At 33.5% G+C, this 18,330-nt stretch overlaps 1 protein-coding gene across 1 annotated transcript in view; it reads left to right on the top strand.

The window, feature by feature from the left end:
• dac (dachshund family transcription factor) overlaps window positions 1-18,330 on the top strand; it is a 288,338-nt gene that overhangs the window by 191,304 nt on the left and 78,704 nt on the right. The window contains exons 9-10 of the mRNA XM_089635788.1: window positions 115-195; window positions 250-387. Coding sequence (XP_089491914.1) covers window positions 115-195; window positions 250-387 — 219 coding nt within the window. The remainder of the gene's footprint in view (window positions 1-114; window positions 196-249; window positions 388-18,330) is intronic.

Genomic DNA, 18,330 nt, shown 5'->3' with positions numbered 1-18,330 from the left:
GCTAACATGAATGAGTTGTTCAGTAATTCCAAATATTAAGCATCTGTACAGCCAAAATATGCATAATTTAACTACATAAAATGTTTTTATCAGTAAACTTTTTTATTGTTCCAGATCTCAGCGACAACGAGCGCGACCTCCATAGCCCGTCTCCCTCGCAAGCCCTGAATTATTCGTCCCTGGGCGGGGGCGGCGGTTCCCTGGGTGGGCCAGGCCCCGGCGCCCTTCCCGGCGGGGCGGGGGCCGGAGCTCTTCCCGGAGGGACGGGTCCTCTGGCCCCTGACGCGGTCTGCTCCACGGAGACACTACTGAGGAACATTCAGGGTCTGCTAAAGGTGGCCGCTGATAATGCCAGGCAGCAGGAGAGGCAGATCACCTACGAGAAGGGTAAGTTTCTATTTTTTAAATAAATCTATTCGATTTTCACTTTTGTTTATGTGAACAAATGAATGTAAACCTTTAAAGTGGAAATCAACCCACTTCCCGATATCGGATCCAGCTAAAACTCGGCAGATAGAATCGTCGTCGATGACAATTGTCGATGACATTTGGCAGTTGTTAGCGCGTTGTGACTCCAGTCCCCGGGGAGAAAGGTTCAATCCTCAGTCAACCCAAGAAATAATAAAAGTGATGAATTTTTAAATAATAAAAAAGGAAGCATCTTTGTTTTTTGTTGGTTGATTTTTTATTATCATAGTTGTCTTTGGCCAGTTATTTCACAGAATTTGAAGAGTTCATCAAATTTCAATGTTAATTATCAAGTTTTGTGAAAGTTCTATTCGGGTATCATGTAGCATATTCTTGACTAAGCTAGAACAAATTACACTATAGTGGTAATCACCGGTGGCGGTACGTGGCTTTTCAGTGAGTTAGAGTGGTATGCTGCAATTCTGCGCTTCCCTGAATCCTGAAAATCATCACGCAAAAAAAATGAATATAAACAAAATATATTCAAAATTTTCAGCTACGACAGAATCGTTAATGTCGTATTTTTCAATATTACCATTCCAGATCACTGAAAAGTCACAAACCGCAAAAACCGGACTTTTTCTAAATGCCTACTTTCTGGTAAGAACCTAGATTTTTTTTTAAATACATACAATTACAATGTCGTTGAACGTCTCATCCTTATTGTAGAAGATATTCAGCAAGATTTTTTTGGTCAACCTCTCCGATATTGAAAAATGTGAGATATATTTGAATAACAAAGTTTTTTATATTTGTAACATTTATAATGCCATACAAATATTAAACGTTCATTCGAAACAAAGAATAATTTTGCTCGTGAGTTATTAATGGCTTTATTGAATAAAAGCTTTACCAATTGTTACTCAATAAGGTGAAATTTCTAATTTAATTCAATATCACCCAAAGTAACACTGACAGAATAAACACTTTTATACATTTTAGCGATGATCAACTGCCATCTAAACTATGGTTCAATTGGATGTTATTAAATTAATATGAAGACCGAACATAGCACTGATAAAAATACTTGATGTACTTATTAACTCGTGAAAATACGTTTCCTTGATAACTCGTCTTCCTCAGAGCATTTCAATAAAGAAGCAAAGGGCCTTTATAAAAACAAATCCTTGTTTTCGACCAATAAAAAAGCTCTTGCTAATAAACCAATAACTTCCAATATAAAATAACAAAGAAACTGGCCAAATCAACAATAAAAAAGGGTGGAACCAATTAAAAACACAGTGATACAAGATTCAACCGTTTATGACTATATCTCAATGAAGGAATCAACAAATATTTTTAACTGCCGTTGTATTTTTGTGAGGTTATATAAATATATCCCGCCCATCTGTTGTTGAGCCCTTATTCATTTCGTTGGCTTACTAAGTAAAATAATTTTCTAAAAAACTTACAGTTTAAAAATATGAGTATATATAGTTATAAAATATAGTTTAAAAAAGAGGTATTTTCTGAATCACAAATATATTCACTAAACCATTTACAATAAAAAATTACGGAAATATAAGATATGATATGATAGTGAGAGGACGGAGTAACGCGTAGCCTGGAGAGTGACGAAATGCCAATAGCTATCAGCTGGCGGCCGTGAGGATAGCAGGAAGCTAAAGAAGTTCAAAGTTAAAAGTTCCAAAAAAAACCAAAGTTTAGTTAAATGTGTTTAGTGAATGAAACATTTTTTAGAGTAGGTACTCGGTACAGTACGCATGATATAAGTTATCAGGGTCTATTTTCCATGTTGATCAACAGACGTACCTATTAGCAGAATTATTACAGAATTATTAAATATTAATTGGTTCTTATTATTATTGTTGTTATTATTACTATTTAATGTGACCATTTTAGGGAGTCATCGTGAAGAGTCATTCAAACCATCAGACAAATTTGATAAAATGTTGCTGGGTTTTAAGGGCACTAAAAACGAAGAGGATATCTTTTTGTTATTTTTACTGTCTGCTTTAGATGCCATTCGCGAGAAACTATGTGAATCAGTGGATATAGAGGGTTAATCAGTAGGTGTACAGGGTGACCTGGATACTAAGTAAACCTGTAAAATAAGGCGTAACAAATTACGCACGAACTGATACTGTGATTCAGATTGTCAAATTATTCGACAGTAGGCGCAAATATTTTACTAGAACTACATACAAAAAACATTAATTTAGAAAAAAATTTAGTCATCTTGAAAAACATGCTCAAGTTGTAAGTATTGTATCTATCTCTCTGTTACAAATTACGGCAGAAAGAATACATTCTATTACCCATTTTTGTAACATTCTTCAACCTAACCTAACTTAACCTAATCTAAAAACAAGGCATGAATTTATTATTGTAATAATTTCAGGGATGATCTTCTTACTTATTTTTTTCTAAAAATTAATAAGATTAAATAACGTGTTTTACAGTTTAGTTTTAATATTACCATAATACAATAAAACCGTACCACATACATATAATAAATATCTAGTTATGATTTTGATAAGATATTACTAAAATATGGTTGGGTATATTAGTGAGTGTATATGTGTGAAAACAAAGACAAACTTTAAAAAAAATACTGGATGCCAAAAATCGTAAGTTTTTTAAATACATGTATTTTTACAGTAGTAAGTGTATATGAGATTTTCTCGGCCAAAAGTATTGTAGATTACATATGTGTAATCATTACATATCTGCCCTGATGATGGACACAATGCTGTCCAAAACGTTGGCTAAAGCAGGAGGTAGCGCAACACGGCACAATACCCCAAAAACAAATCACTATAAAATGTTCATATGTTTTTAATTTATAGAAAACATCCAATTTAAATATTTTCACAATGGTAAAAGCTTTATGTGCGGTGAGTACGGGACACCCTCTTCATCGCTGGTTCGTATACCTGCCGGCACCGCTGCATAGAGTCGTAAAACGGCAGGAATTGAATAAAATGTTGCATTTTACTGTCGTATTTATCAATTGGATCGATAACAAGTGAAGGACGTGGGGTGATCTCGGTGTAAACATTAATTTACAGTCTGAATAAATGTTTACTGCCCTTTGCTTATTATTTCGCCATACTTTGTACGTTCATAGCACCTACCTGACACATTTTATCCTTCGGAGACTCTTTTGCGATGATTACACATATTTTTATGGGTTTTACCATTATTAGTTAATTATGAACGTTAAAAATTTTCAACTTTCTTTACTGAATGTAGCGAAGCTCTGCTAAAGCAGGGCTAGTTAAAACTAGACTGTGTTGCATTGCGTCTGTATGAAATTGTTTGCACTTTCCCTTTCCGGTTCAAGATGATAGTTCTGTTAATGGTCCATTAAATATTATTTTTCACATGTGAAATGGTCCAGTTTATTTATTGGCATTTTTTTTATTAGCAAGTCTGAAAAAAAATTGAAATAAAGAGGTAATTATTGTACTGTATATTATCTCCATATATAGTTAGTAATAACACAGATCATTGCAGTAATGTATTATATATTTGTACAGCGCCCTTCAGGTGATTTTGCACAAAAAACGGCGCTATACAAATCATCCAAATACTATTATTATTATTATTGACATAGTGAAGTTTCTTTGGACAAATTGTGTAATTCTTTACTTAAAACCATTCCACAAAATATTAACATGAAAACATATGAAACTGTTTACTGCGGTTTAAAGTGAATGATCCACCAAGTTTTCACGATGTATCCCATATTTTTAGGTTGCATAAATTGTGCATATTATGACAAGCGATCCCTCAAAACGTGTTTGCAAATTTGCCATACTACTCCAAAAATATATAAATATAATTTTTTGACGCGCAGTCGTTCACAGAACTACCAGTAAATAAAGATTACCGTATCGAGTGTTATATACTCGTAGGTATCCATCAATAGTATCATTACATGATTCATTTGACGGAAAACACACATATCCTTTACTTTAGATGGTTTCGTCTTTTTCAAATGATATTTTTTTTTATATTTCCCTTATAGATATTAAAAAAAACTTAGTGCCTAGAATAACAATGATGTGACATGGTAAATAACTGGAATTCAGAATGTGTCAAAAAGATATCTATTATCTTTGATGTGTCTACTTTATTTAATTTTTTGATTCATAGTTAAAGTATTACAAATTAAAGTAGGTACCAGCATATTTAAATTAGATAAAAGACTGCTATTCACCGAGCAAATAAAATAAATGTAAACCAGATTGTGGTAATATTCATAAATTATTAATATTGGATTATTGATGTATTTGCCATTAAATAAAAGCAACCACGGAATCCCCGCAGCAAGCTAGTTTCATTTCACAGCGTAAAGTTTAAATAAATATCCAAGGCATTTATTGAGATGAGGCAGGGAAGACAAGAATAATTCCTAGGAGAATATGGCATCGCAACAGCAAAGTAAATAGTACTAAGCGTTTAATTTGTAGATTGATGCACGCTCGGGTCGTGGTATGGCGAGATGCTGGGAAAAGGTACACAGACAATGGGATATTTAGTTAGTGATCTCTCTCTGCTGGCAACGTCATTTTACTTGGCCAGATCCGCTACAAACAGCAAGAGGAATTACATGGATTAATAAATAATACGTCTTTCCTTTGGATACATCATTAATTCCGCAGAGATTAAGCCACTATTACTCTTTGATACTTTGACTATAAAACGCATTTGATTTTTATTGACCAATCTTTTCCGACTCTAGACGATTGAATATTAATTTCATCGTTGTTGCATATAGTTGCATATTTGTCGCTCCGTCGTAATAATTATCGTAAAACAATACATATCAGCCCCAATCATCATACATTGCATAAATATTAAACTATTGTCGTGTGTGATACAAAAAACTTTTTGTGTTGTGAAACAATACTAAATGTACATCTATAAACTATATTACCCACGGAACATGCAAGACCAACATCAGAAATCATACAAGGTAAAGGCCTCCCTTTCCCACTCCTATTTTTCTTGTGATGAACACAATTGTCTGATCTTTCTCGTTAAAAATTACAGTCAATTCGTTGAGTACCAATTGATCGGTACACAAAATTTTTATTATACCTGTGCGAATAAAAGCAAACTCTTTTGAAAGGAAGCTTGATAAGGACAGTGAATTAGGTTTTGTCTGTATTATTAATATTATATTTTGTCGTATTTATCAATTGGATCGATAACAAGTGAAGGACGTGGGGTGATCTCGGTGTAAACATTAATTTACAGTCTGAATAAATGTTTACTGCCCTTTGCTTATTATTTCGCCATACTTTGTACGTTCATAGCACCTACCTGACACATTTTATCCTTCGGAGACTCTTTTGCGATGATTACACATATTTTTATGGGTTTTACCATTATTAGTTAATTATGAACGTTAAAAATTTTCAACTTTCTTTACTGAATGTAGCGAAGCTCTGCTAAAGCAGGGCTAGTTAAAACTAGACTGTGTTGCATTGCGTCTGTATGAAATTGTTTGCACTTTCCCTTTCCGGTTCAAGATGATAGTTCTGTTAATGGTCCATTAAATATTATTTTTCACATGTGAAATGGTCCAGTTTATTTATTGGCATTTTTTTTATTAGCAAGTCTGAAAAAAAATTGAAATAAAGAGGTAATTATTGTACTGTATATTATCTCCATATATAGTTAGTAATAACACAGATCATTGCAGTAATGTATTATATATTTGTACAGCGCCCTTCAGGTGATTTTGCACAAAAAACGGCGCTATACAAATCATCCAAATACTATTATTATTATTATTGACATAGTGAAGTTTCTTTGGACAAATTGTGTAATTCTTTACTTAAAACCATTCCACAAAATATTAACATGAAAACATATGAAACTGTTTACTGCGGTTTAAAGTGAATGATCCACCAAGTTTTCACGATGTATCCCATATTTTTAGGTTGCATAAATTGTGCATATTATGACAAGCGATCCCTCAAAACGTGTTTGCAAATTTGCCATACTACTCCAAAAATATATAAATATAATTTTTTGACGCGCAGTCGTTCACAGAACTACCAGTAAATAAAGATTACCGTATCGAGTGTTATATACTCGTAGGTATCCATCAATAGTATCATTACATGATTCATTTGACGGAAAACACACACATCCTTTACTTTAGATGGTTTCGTCTTTTTCAAATGATATTTTTTTTTATATTTCCCTTATAGATATTAAAAAAAACTTAGTGCCTAGAATAACAATGATGTGACATGGTAAATAACTGGAATTCAGAATGTGTCAAAAAGATATCTATTATCTTTGATGTGTCTACTTTATTTAATTTTTTGATTCATAGTTAAAGTATTACAAATTAAAGTAGGTACCAGCATATTTAAATTAGATAAAAGACTGCTATTCACCGAGCAAATAAAATAAATGTAAACCAGATTGTGGTAATATTCATAAATTATTAATATTGGATTATTGATGTATTTGCCATTAAATAAAAGCAACCACGGAATCCCCGCAGCAAGCTAGTTTCATTTCACAGCGTAAAGTTTAAATAAATATCCAAGGCATTTATTGAGATGAGGCAGGGAAGACAAGAATAATTCCTAGGAGAATATGGCATCGCAACAGCATACAAAATATTATCATAAAGTTGATACTAACAGATAAGTAGTTACCTATTTAAAGCTATTGAATATTGGCGTAGTTATTATTTATTGTCGGTTATAAATTCATATTCCGAAAGCCTAAGTTTAGCGTAGGTACTGGATTGAAAACAGCCATGCGCGAGTTCTACCACTCCGCCGTGGAGCACGTTATGGAAATTAAATATGTCCTCGATTTGATTAGCGAAAACAATCGAAAAACGTTTCCTTTATGAACGATTCCTACTCGTACCTGCCGCTTTTGGCGTTCGGCGTTTCCCGCACGGCAAGTGGTGGGCACTAGGCATGCGGCTATGGCACCTCCGAATGTTCCACATTCGCCGTAATAGCGCGCGTAATGTCTGTCCTACACGACCGGCGAGATACGGCGTACCAGCGCGCCGCAGCTCGTGCAAAACCCGTGGAAATCATGAAAATAAATAACATCGCGATATCAATTAAACAATTATCCTGTCCCGTACAAATCGCGCGTAATCACAGGTTATGCAGGTCATAACTCAAGCGGGCGAGCCGGTCGCCTCCGAACCGAAACGTCTCGGGCGCTGTAGCGCGTCACGGCGCGTCTGCCATTCTGGCTCCGAGGAGATCCCGACTCGTTTCAATGACATGTTTCCGCGGATGATGTTTTCTTACGAAACGAGAAACGATGCTCCCCGCTGCAGATGCCCATGCCACTTCCCCGGCAATCATTCCGCTGTGGCCGTGCTCACGCTCCTACTAGTAGATCTGTTGCGAACCAAATCGGCGCTTGCACTCGGCCAGTGGCCACAAGCTTTGATATTTCGATAGAGGCATTTACCATTTAACTGCACATTTATTGAATGCGAGTTGAACGATCATTTAACCCACGACTCTAACAAACGATTATTTTCAATTAGAGACGGAACCAATATTTCAACTTGGCAATCCGATGAGAAATTATTGACACGGCTATTTAAAATGATAGAGAACAATGTAATTCCGAACAGAGTTTTTCACGGAATTGGTCAGAAATCATCGTTGAATGATTTCTAATGTTTCTTTGTAAATTTCAACGCAAAAAAACTGTTTGCGGAAAACGTAATAAAATTCAATGTCAAAATGACTGAGAGGTATATACCTCATCTACCTATGTAGATAGGAGGCAAATAGTCACTTGTCATTTTTTCACTCAGTCAAATACAATCGTTATCTACCACTCAAAGAGGGAGTGTTGTTTTGTTTCACCTAACTGCTTTTTCATTCTCTCTGTGTACGGTGGAACCTTTCTGATGATCTTTAATAATTTCCATTACAGGAGTATGTTATTTTGCCAAATTTCAGCCATATCCGTATGTGATACCAAGGAAATCATGCGTATCTATTTAGCTGATTTATAGCTACTATTTAACATATTTTCTATCTTATCCAGTTTTTACAAACAGTTTTAAAACATTTAATTAGGCATGTGTCTTAATTAACTTGATATCATTATTTCACTAATAAACAGAGATTACTGCAGATTCCACAAAAGCGGAGCAGTGTTCCGGTTTTACTCGTACAGAATTCTACACAAAGCAAAGATTTTAATTGGAACATCACACGATATGACAATTTTTATGCTGAATTCAAATTCCTTGGGGTCAGATGGAATTCTTGTAATATGAACTATTTTACTACTAAACTAATAGCCAATTTTAGGCTTTCATCCAAAACAAGGATAATCTAAATTAAAATTTCAAAATCACATAACGAGACATTTTGTAATTCCATTTCAATTTGACTACATTCCATTTTGAGTTTAATTGCCTCTAGATTGATTATTATTGAAGCCATCAATACACCTTGACGGGATATGATTTTGAATATTGTTATTTGAGACATTATCATAATTCGGCAAAGGTGGGGTGAGACGGAAGATGCTGCGAGATTGTCTTATCATCGCGTAAAAGAGAGACGAAGGTTGTTGGGTTATTATACCCTGGGGTTATCAGACATCGATACCTCTTGAAGAAGCAATAAGTTACCATTGCTGTCTTACTCTTTCCTCATTTCAGCCAGATTTTGTGAATAATATACCTATTACAGCGTTGAGAGTTTTGCCAAAATTGAATAATAAGAGATTTAAATATTATTTAATTGAATACTTTTTTTTTTTTTTTTTTGATTATTAATTCGTGTAGGGAGGTAGGTACTATGTACCTATTAAAAAAACAATTTGCGAAAAACATACCTATAGTACTAATGTCCAATATTTGCAATAGTAAAGCAACAATTTATTAGAAGTTTGTACAATCATTACTTTTATTAGTAAATGAAAAATTGTCACTTTGCTTGAACCACTACAACGCATCCTGTTTTCGGAACAACCGTTTCTTCTCCAGGGCAAAATATATTAACTTAACATTAATGGGTGACCATGCCAAAACATAATAAGTGAAACCGGTCAGCGTAATTAATAAGAATAGTGGTTGAAACAAAATAATATTGTTTCATTTATTTATAATGGATAACCCACAAATTTATAGCTACATTTAAAACTATTATTAATGTTTGTTTGTCAGTTATGTAGGGTTAGGAGCGCGTTTATCAGTAGGTCGTTTATTGTTTTCCGTATACATATTTTAAGTATAATATTAAGTTAAGTATAATTATATTAAGGTTAGTATCATAATATTAATTAAAATATCATAACATTAAGTTAGGTATCATAATATTGAGTTACGTATCATAATATTAAGTTAAGTATCATAATATTAAGTTAAGTATCATAATGTTGAATATGTATATGTATAAGTATCATTATGTTGAATATTACAATATTGAGTTGCGTATTATAATATTAAAATATAAAGAATTAGAGATTGCTTACAATCAAACTGTTTGCTCAGTTTTGTAAGGTTTGTGTAATATATTTAATTTTGTAATTTCTTAAAAACAATAAAGTAATTGAATAATTACTTTAAGTATGTTTTACCATTCTATAAATTAATGAACATAAAATACTTTTGTAAACACCAAAATTTAATCAAATAGGACTAATAAGTTTCAAAACCAATGGGTTTGAAATATGTCGATCCTTTTTGATTAAATAATGGTGTACACACGGAGAAAAATAAGTATTGCTAATTTATTTAGAAGCTCTTTATTATTTTATCCGGCTATCCGGTTAAAAACAGGATCGCAGGCCTTTAGCGAATGAACTGGTAGGTTTCCTGTTAAAACTTTAATTAAAAACGAATATATTATTACAATGTTCATAAAAATCCTAATATTTTCGCATTCCGTCCGTTTTGTCAAGACAAACGCAAGTGCATGAACAAATGTTACGATATATTAGCAATTCCGTTTCTAACCGGATAACCAATATATTTAAGAGATTCTTAATAAATTGGGCAACACCACAGACATAGGGGCAACACTCATTTTTATAGTAAAATTGACGCCACAAAGTCATTTTACAATTATCGAAGAAAGGATTTCATTGAACCTTTTCTCGTTCTCTTGGTCTGTGACTCGATATGACATCGTATTCGACAGTAATTTAACATCATCAACATTGTTTGTATCAAATGATTTCAGATCTAAATATTTAAAAATTAATATAATCATAAAAAATGCAAAATATTTACATATTTATTGAAGCTGTTCGACGACTGTGCCAACCCAAAAAATGGGCTTTGAATGGATATAAAAAAATATTGATAATTTATTTCGCTCCGAGGCATAATATGAAAAAAATAGCTATTTTCTTTCGGGGAGAAAAATGTACTGTAATAACACTGAAATAATATTATATTATGTTCGTCTTTGTACATTTCCATACCGCGCCTCAAGCCTTCAAGGGGTTGTTTTTCAAAATAAAGAAACTCCAACTTAATATCGTATTAAAATACAAAACACAAGGGCAATTACGGTTTGATTTCGATGAAATCGTTTTGGGCAGATATGCAAATCAAAGTTGTTTGACGGATTCGATTATTCCCGGGAGACGAGTGGGAGGGAGATGACGAGATAAGTCTCAAGGCGTCGAGAGGCTCAGCATCTTTAAGGTATTCTGATAAATAACTGAAGGGATAAAATGGCTGTTATTATTCAGAAATGAATAAAAGGCGCGTAGGTGCTTTCAAAGGAAATATTTAACAGTAAAATCTTGAATCCCGTAATGCTTGGAAAATTATCGCTAATATCATTCACGGGAATGATACATAGCTTTATCTAATTGTTTACATCTCTTATTTTGGATTGTACTCAATCACGTAGATATACAATATACAGGTTGTTAAGAGAGGTACCTGACTTACCATAACCAGTGATTACAGACATTATTAAGATTAACATTAACAAAGAAATGTTGTCACTCGGCAGAGTAGCTGCCTAACTCCCTACTCCGACCACAACTGTCTAATTCCTACTGATTTCGTATGTTTTCAGTTGAAAAGAAAAAATTCACCGGAGACCAAAATGTTATATAAAGTTTTTACTCCAAACGGGCTTAGGATCACAGGGGCCCAACTACAAAAACTAGTGTTTTGAGTTAAGCTTGGTTTCGGTAATGCATATTCATATCTGATCATATTTATTAGTGACACGAAGCTCTACTCGTACATTGAACCATTTAAATATTAGTTGGGCATATCAGTTGAGCGCACAGTTGTCATATGAGCATTCAAATCTTTTTTGTGTTTATCTCGAAACTTTGTTTTTGTAGATAGGCCCCTGTGATCCTAAATCCCCGAAATAACCTCGGGAATCAATAGTTATAGTAAGTCAGTCTCTATAAATATCAATGATAGGGGATTAGAGGCGCCTAGATGGAAAACTGATGCTGTGGACCACTCGACAACCGAACTCCACATTTTTTTTAACTTTGCTTCAAAATTACTCATTTTTTAGTGGCTTTAGAATTTTATTTCTTTGCATTCGAGGCGTTTCTCTTTCGACCGGATATCTTAAGAGGCATTTACTTGGTACGATTGCCTTTTGTTCTTTCCGTTTATCAGCCGCCATATAGAATGTTAGCGGTGAAGACTACCACAGAAAGCTCTCACACGTGGTTTATGTCTCGGCTAAGCCGGCGGCCACTTAGCGGGGACGCGAACACCTTATTGGTTTTCGATGTTTGATAAAATGCAAACAACACAATCCGAATGCATTCATATGTAAGCAAGACGCGATAAGACATGGGGAATCCAATCCCGCCTATTGTTTTAGGTCAACGGCTTGCCCAATCACTTAGAGAAGACATATTTTAGGCTGAGATTTTTCTTTGATAAAAGTGATCGAAACGTTGCAACTTTTCACAAGTAGTTCCGAACATAATAAATAATGATTTCAAGGAGTCTACCACCTAATGGTTACAATCAGAACACTGAAACGAAACGTTATTTGAAATGACTTTAACCGTGTTTAGCGACTATATCTGAATATCCAGGTACTTAATCAACTTATCATTTCAATACATACCCCAAATGGGGATGTCATTTACCTACCGAATTGGTATCTAAAATTTTTGAGACCATAACATCAGAATAACTTTCCAGAGTGGAAGTTACTCTCAGTATCGCCCTTGTTAAATACCACCATTCAGAATAATAATAATAATTAAAAATATAGTGTTTTATTTTCTTTTTTTTGTAACAAATAGATATAATGATATCCTCACTGGGATTTCCCGTGCTGAGGATTTCATTTATATATTATGTGTAATTTAATTATAAGAAAATTAATATTACATCAAAGTTACATATGAATTTAATTATGAACATATATCATGTAGTATAATTTTTTTTTCAATTAAAACATTGCTTGAAATGGTTATAGCCGTGTTTAGTGTAGGGTAATGATTTGCGTTTTTTATTTTGTTTATTCAACTGTGGGTAATAAATTAATATAAATAAAACTCTTTATAATGTTATATTTCATACCGAGTGATAAAAAAATATTACAATACCAGCTGTACCCCGCCTCACGTTGCTGTGGCTCACTCTGTCTGTACAGATATAGAAACAATAGCGCATGTTGCTTTTACGTCCAACAGATGGCGCTGTTTTATAAAAAGCATTTTTAACCAACAGATGGCGCTGTTTAAAAAAATAAATGTTTTTATCTGAAACAAATGATATCTATATAAAAACACGCGTATTCGAATGCACCGTTGTGTCAAAATTTCAAAGCAATCGGTGAAGTTCTTTCCGAGATTCTAGATTTTGAACAAAACGAACTTTTAATTTTTATTTATATAGATAGAGTAATAATCTTTGATTTTGCATATGATTCGTTTCTTAGAACAGGCACTGGCTAGTTATAAACTAATGTTGACTGGGCTATATTGTAAACGCTCGACGTACATGTATGTACTTTTCCATTTTTTTACTATAGGTACTGGTATTTGATCATCCTCCAGATAGATATGATTTGACATTTTTACGGCCAAAAGTATTATAGTGATTTATTTTTGGGGTATTATGCCGTGTTGTGCTATTTTCTTCTTTAGCCGACGTTTTGGACATCATTACAGTGTCCATCATCACACATCTACCCTGATAATGGACACTGGGACACAGAGCAGATGGGTGACAATGGTTACTGTAATGCTGTCCGAAACGTTGGCTAAAGAATAAGGTAACGTAACACGGCACAATACTTCAAAAATAAATCACTATAATCCTCCAGATAGTTTATTTTGACTATGTAATAATTACAATAGCGAATTATCCAAGGTTGATATTTTCAGTTGCGAACTTACCAAACACAAGAGGTCCATAAAATAATATAACTCTGATGGTTTGTTAATAATGTTTATGTCTCTATTGTTTACATCTCTATTATGATTTGATTTATATCTACAACCTCTCTCCATGGCTATAAATGTATTGTTTTGTAAATTTTTCGTTTATATAATCTTTTGTTTGCATAATTTTTTAAATTCATATTCCTTTCTTACAAATTTAATCAAATTATTCCATATTATGATGTCTCAGTAGAGGTAAAGTCACAAGGAGGAAATCTATAATTGGTTTAATTTTTGCTATATAATACTTATGTACAAAGTGATTAAATGTAAACTGTCGATTTCCCGAAAATTAATAAATAAATAACTTAAATTAATAAATGCTCACAATAGGTAGAAAACTCGACTAAATTATCCATAGATTCTAATACTGAATAGTATACTCGGACTTTATAAATAAATTAATCGAAAACACACGTTATCATATGGATAAGCTACCGAGAGAATGGTGAAATACCCCGTATTCTAATAAACAATGTACACATAACCATGTTCACATTATTTGGATTATATCTGTGTACATATATTTATTATGTTTCAAATGCATTCAATAATTCTAGAGATAGACGATATGATTTTTACTTTATTTATTTAATAGAATAATAATTATATAAAACACTGTTCTGATATCTTCTCATGATACGTTATTAAAAACAGTAGTAGATAGGTACAATATACATTTCGGTTACCTCTTGTGAGAGTATTTATCTCGTGCATACTCCATTCCTCTCCCTCGTGTGGCATATCCCTCCATCCTTGCTGTTTGTCCTGCATTATGTCACCGGGGCCCGTTCCCGCCACAGCACCCAGGTCCGATAGCAATCTTCTATTTGCCCCGTAAATGTGCTTCTATTTGGACAGCCGAGGTGGCGCTTTATCGGGAAGGGAGGCAAATAGTTACTTGTCATTTTTTCACTCCGTCAAATACAATCGTTATCTGCACACTCAGGGAGGAGTGTTGTTTTGTTTCACCTAACTGCTTTTTCACTCTCCGCTGTGTACGGTAGAAGGTTTCTGATGACCTGGGCTTTATTATTCACGACGGCAATTTACCCTGCGGAATGAGTTGGAATGATTTTAAATGTCGCATGGCGATTAGCAAAAAGCTTTACATAATATCTGGCTTTTTGATATTAGAAACAACATATCATTGTAAGTTTTTTTGTTAGGATACAAAACATGGAGTGTTGTATTTGTTATTTTACCTTGTTTGTTATCTAACCTAACCTAACCTAACCAATATCTAGCTCCTCCTTTTCCACTTGCGTAGATTTTCTATTTCACTGAACCAATTATTTCGGATTGATATTTTTGTATTGATTGCTTGAAATGCTCATAATTTTCTTGAATTTACAATTTCCGACTGACAAACGTTAGGTATCGAATTATCAGAATTTCCATGAATTTTATCATGATGTCGGAACTCGGAACACATGTTTATGAAAACCAGAATATTATTGCATTAAAAAATGATATATTATCAAGGCAAATTGATAAAACATTCTTAATTGAAGTTTTGTTTGTAAGGTCTGATAATTTATCGTAAGGGTGAAAATCAATTTCTCTCCGTGTAGTTACCACCACTTTTATTTGAGCAGGCTTTCAATTCACCCAGAATCTCAGATAACCTTTCCAGACTGATATATTTTGGAAACCAACATTATGTTTATTTGATTTTATTAAGCTCTTGTTATAGTTTTCTTTCTAAACTCTGTCTCATACGTTTTCAGTAGTGGCCAACTAGTAGCCAAAACCTATTTCACTCGACTAGACTTTTCGATTCACTTAGGCAACCTTTTGAGACTGATATAATTTGGTGCGCAACAATCGCATTATTTGATTCATTATACTTTGCTATCATTTTTATCTGTGCTCTCCAAACACCATTACCACAATCAGTCATAAATGTTCATTCGCAGGTTACATTAGTACACTTTATCTTATTCTAATAACACAGCTCTCGAGGGTATCGTGTAAAAGGCATTTACATTTATCAGCTGCGTGGAAAACACGCCACAATTAAAACTCGTATACGGATATATTGTAATCTCTCAAAGTGATATTTAAACACAACAAATAATATAGTAAATGAACAAACAGATAAGATTCGTAATTAAAACCGGAGAGGAGGGTTGTCAAAAAACATCGCAGAATATTTTTTTTATGCTGTGTATTCGGAATACGGCGCGTCAGCTGAAAAATTAATTAATTGAACAACCTTTTTCATTCCTCATACTCACTTTGCTGGAGAATTTCATAGAAATAATAAAACCACTCTGGGATTTCAATGTCTATAGAGACATTTTTTATATTTATATTTTGGGCCTATCTACCTTTAATCTTTCGTTTAAATCAAATTGAAAAAATAAATCATATTACTTCACACGCGTTTAAAATATAACATTATGTAACCAAAATACACAGAGGCTTTAATTTAGGAACCTACTGTTATAAAACATATTTTAAAAGAAACATTTTTAGGCGACAAAAACATCACTTTTTTATAGTTAATCAATTGAAAAACATTTAATGGCATTATTATGAACGTATTAAAATTATTATTATTATGAAGGTAGTTGTTCATTTGAACTATTCACTCGTCGATATGTAGCTGGTCCAGCTAGTACCCGTGTATATTATACTAAATTATGCAAGGGTATCTAGTACCTACCTGGCTTCTTTCTGCAAGTAGCGATCAACCTAACACAAAGTAGATACGAAAGTTTGCTTTATTGAGTTATTGTTGGGAGTTATTATTATCCTTAACATGAGTGTACTTTATGGCAAAGATAATCATATCTATTAATACTAGATACAGGCAATAGGTACTACTTACAACTAATACTAATACACAGTCCAGAACTATGTATAGTGGTTTTGCTGTTGTTTGCTTTGCACACACCAAGGGCGGAGATAAAAATCATTAATAAAAAATGTTGGTTTATTGACCGTAAAATGCATTACCATTTTGTTGCACTACCATATAAACCACAATGTAATTCATTCCTTGTTAAGAAGTCTGTTTTAAAGGTTTCAATACAATTTATCCATACCTACTCTATGGACAATTTATTGTTCAAGAGTGTTGGATCGTGTTTGATATTTATATCAATATACTCTTTCTCTTCCTGAGTTTTTTCTGTTGTCGTCTGTAGCATGCTATTCTTCTTTCTTGTTTATTCCTCAGTTAATTTATTTCAGATATCCTCGGCTAACAACGCATTCTGTTCATACCTTCATTCTGCATCATTATACATGTTGTCAGTAGTTCTCGTGTACAGTGACTTGAGAAATGAAATAATAGAGCTCAGACCGGTCGGTGGACGATTTAACATCGCGTTTGAGTCCCACCCAGGCGTAGTGTGTTCAATTCTTCGGCTGGCTAAGTCCTCTATCACAACACAAGCAACATTTTCAGCTTAATGTGGTGGTAGTAGGAGATTTTCAAATACTGTCAGGTTATTCGTAACCAGGGAAAATAAAATTTCCAATAAAAAAAACGTAGTTATATATTTGTAAACATTTTCGTATTCAATTGAATGACTTATTGAATCGAAACAAAAAATGAATTGAAGTAACGAAATCACGCTATTTATGATATATTAACTGCAAGTGAGAGAGTAAATCTGTGGCAGAAAGTACCTCAAATTTGAGCAAACTTAATTCACACAATTTACTGGGAAATAGTTTAGATAGACAGTATTATATACTTGATTTTCTTTTTCATTTTACGCATTTTCTCCACGAGTCGACCATGGTCAAAAGGCCTTCGGGGTTCAGATCTGAATTCATTAAATTATTGATGCGAAAAGAAATTAATCTTGTAATTCGGGAGGCATCATAACCCAGGAATGCGTGGGAAGGATGGGGTGTGGAGGGTGGCTCCCCAGGGGCTGAGATAGGAAAGGGGTGGGTTAAGGGTTATTGTCTGTTTGGATGAGTGTATATATATATATCATGATAACCGTTGCAATACGAAAATTCTTATTGCCACTTGATGATGTGAATAATACTATATACCTAATTGAGAATGCTTCCGTTTGGATCACAATTGGAATTAGTGAGTTATCTCTCCACGTATTACTCATTAAAAAAAACATTACGTCAAATGGCTTTCAGGTATAAAAAATATGTTTTTCTTCGTTTTTTAATGAAACCGTAGTAAGTTAAAGTTTTTTTAATAATTAACATTGTCATTTGTGTAAATGTTATGAGTTCCAAAACATTTGCATGGCTGTACTCTGACAGTTCATTGATTCTTCGGTAAGTGGAATTAACAAGAACAACATAATACAATTCGCCGAATAATTTTAACCATGCCAATCCTATCAACACGTGAACTTATTATGAAAATAGTGTAGAGGTTTCATTATTTACGTTTGTAAATCTTTCCTCTCAGGGTTGTTTATGTTTCTACGAGTCTGTAACAACCCTTCACCCCCCGAACATGTAAAGTAGAAGAAGTAGTAGCAG

Source organism: Hesperophylax consimilis, chromosome 9 (genome assembly GCF_061612785.1).
Source record: "Hesperophylax consimilis isolate HC1 chromosome 9, BYU_Hcon_1.0, whole genome shotgun sequence".
Taxonomy (NCBI): Eukaryota; Metazoa; Arthropoda; class Insecta; order Trichoptera; family Limnephilidae; genus Hesperophylax; species Hesperophylax consimilis.
This window is presented reverse-complemented; position numbering and strand designations above follow the sequence as displayed.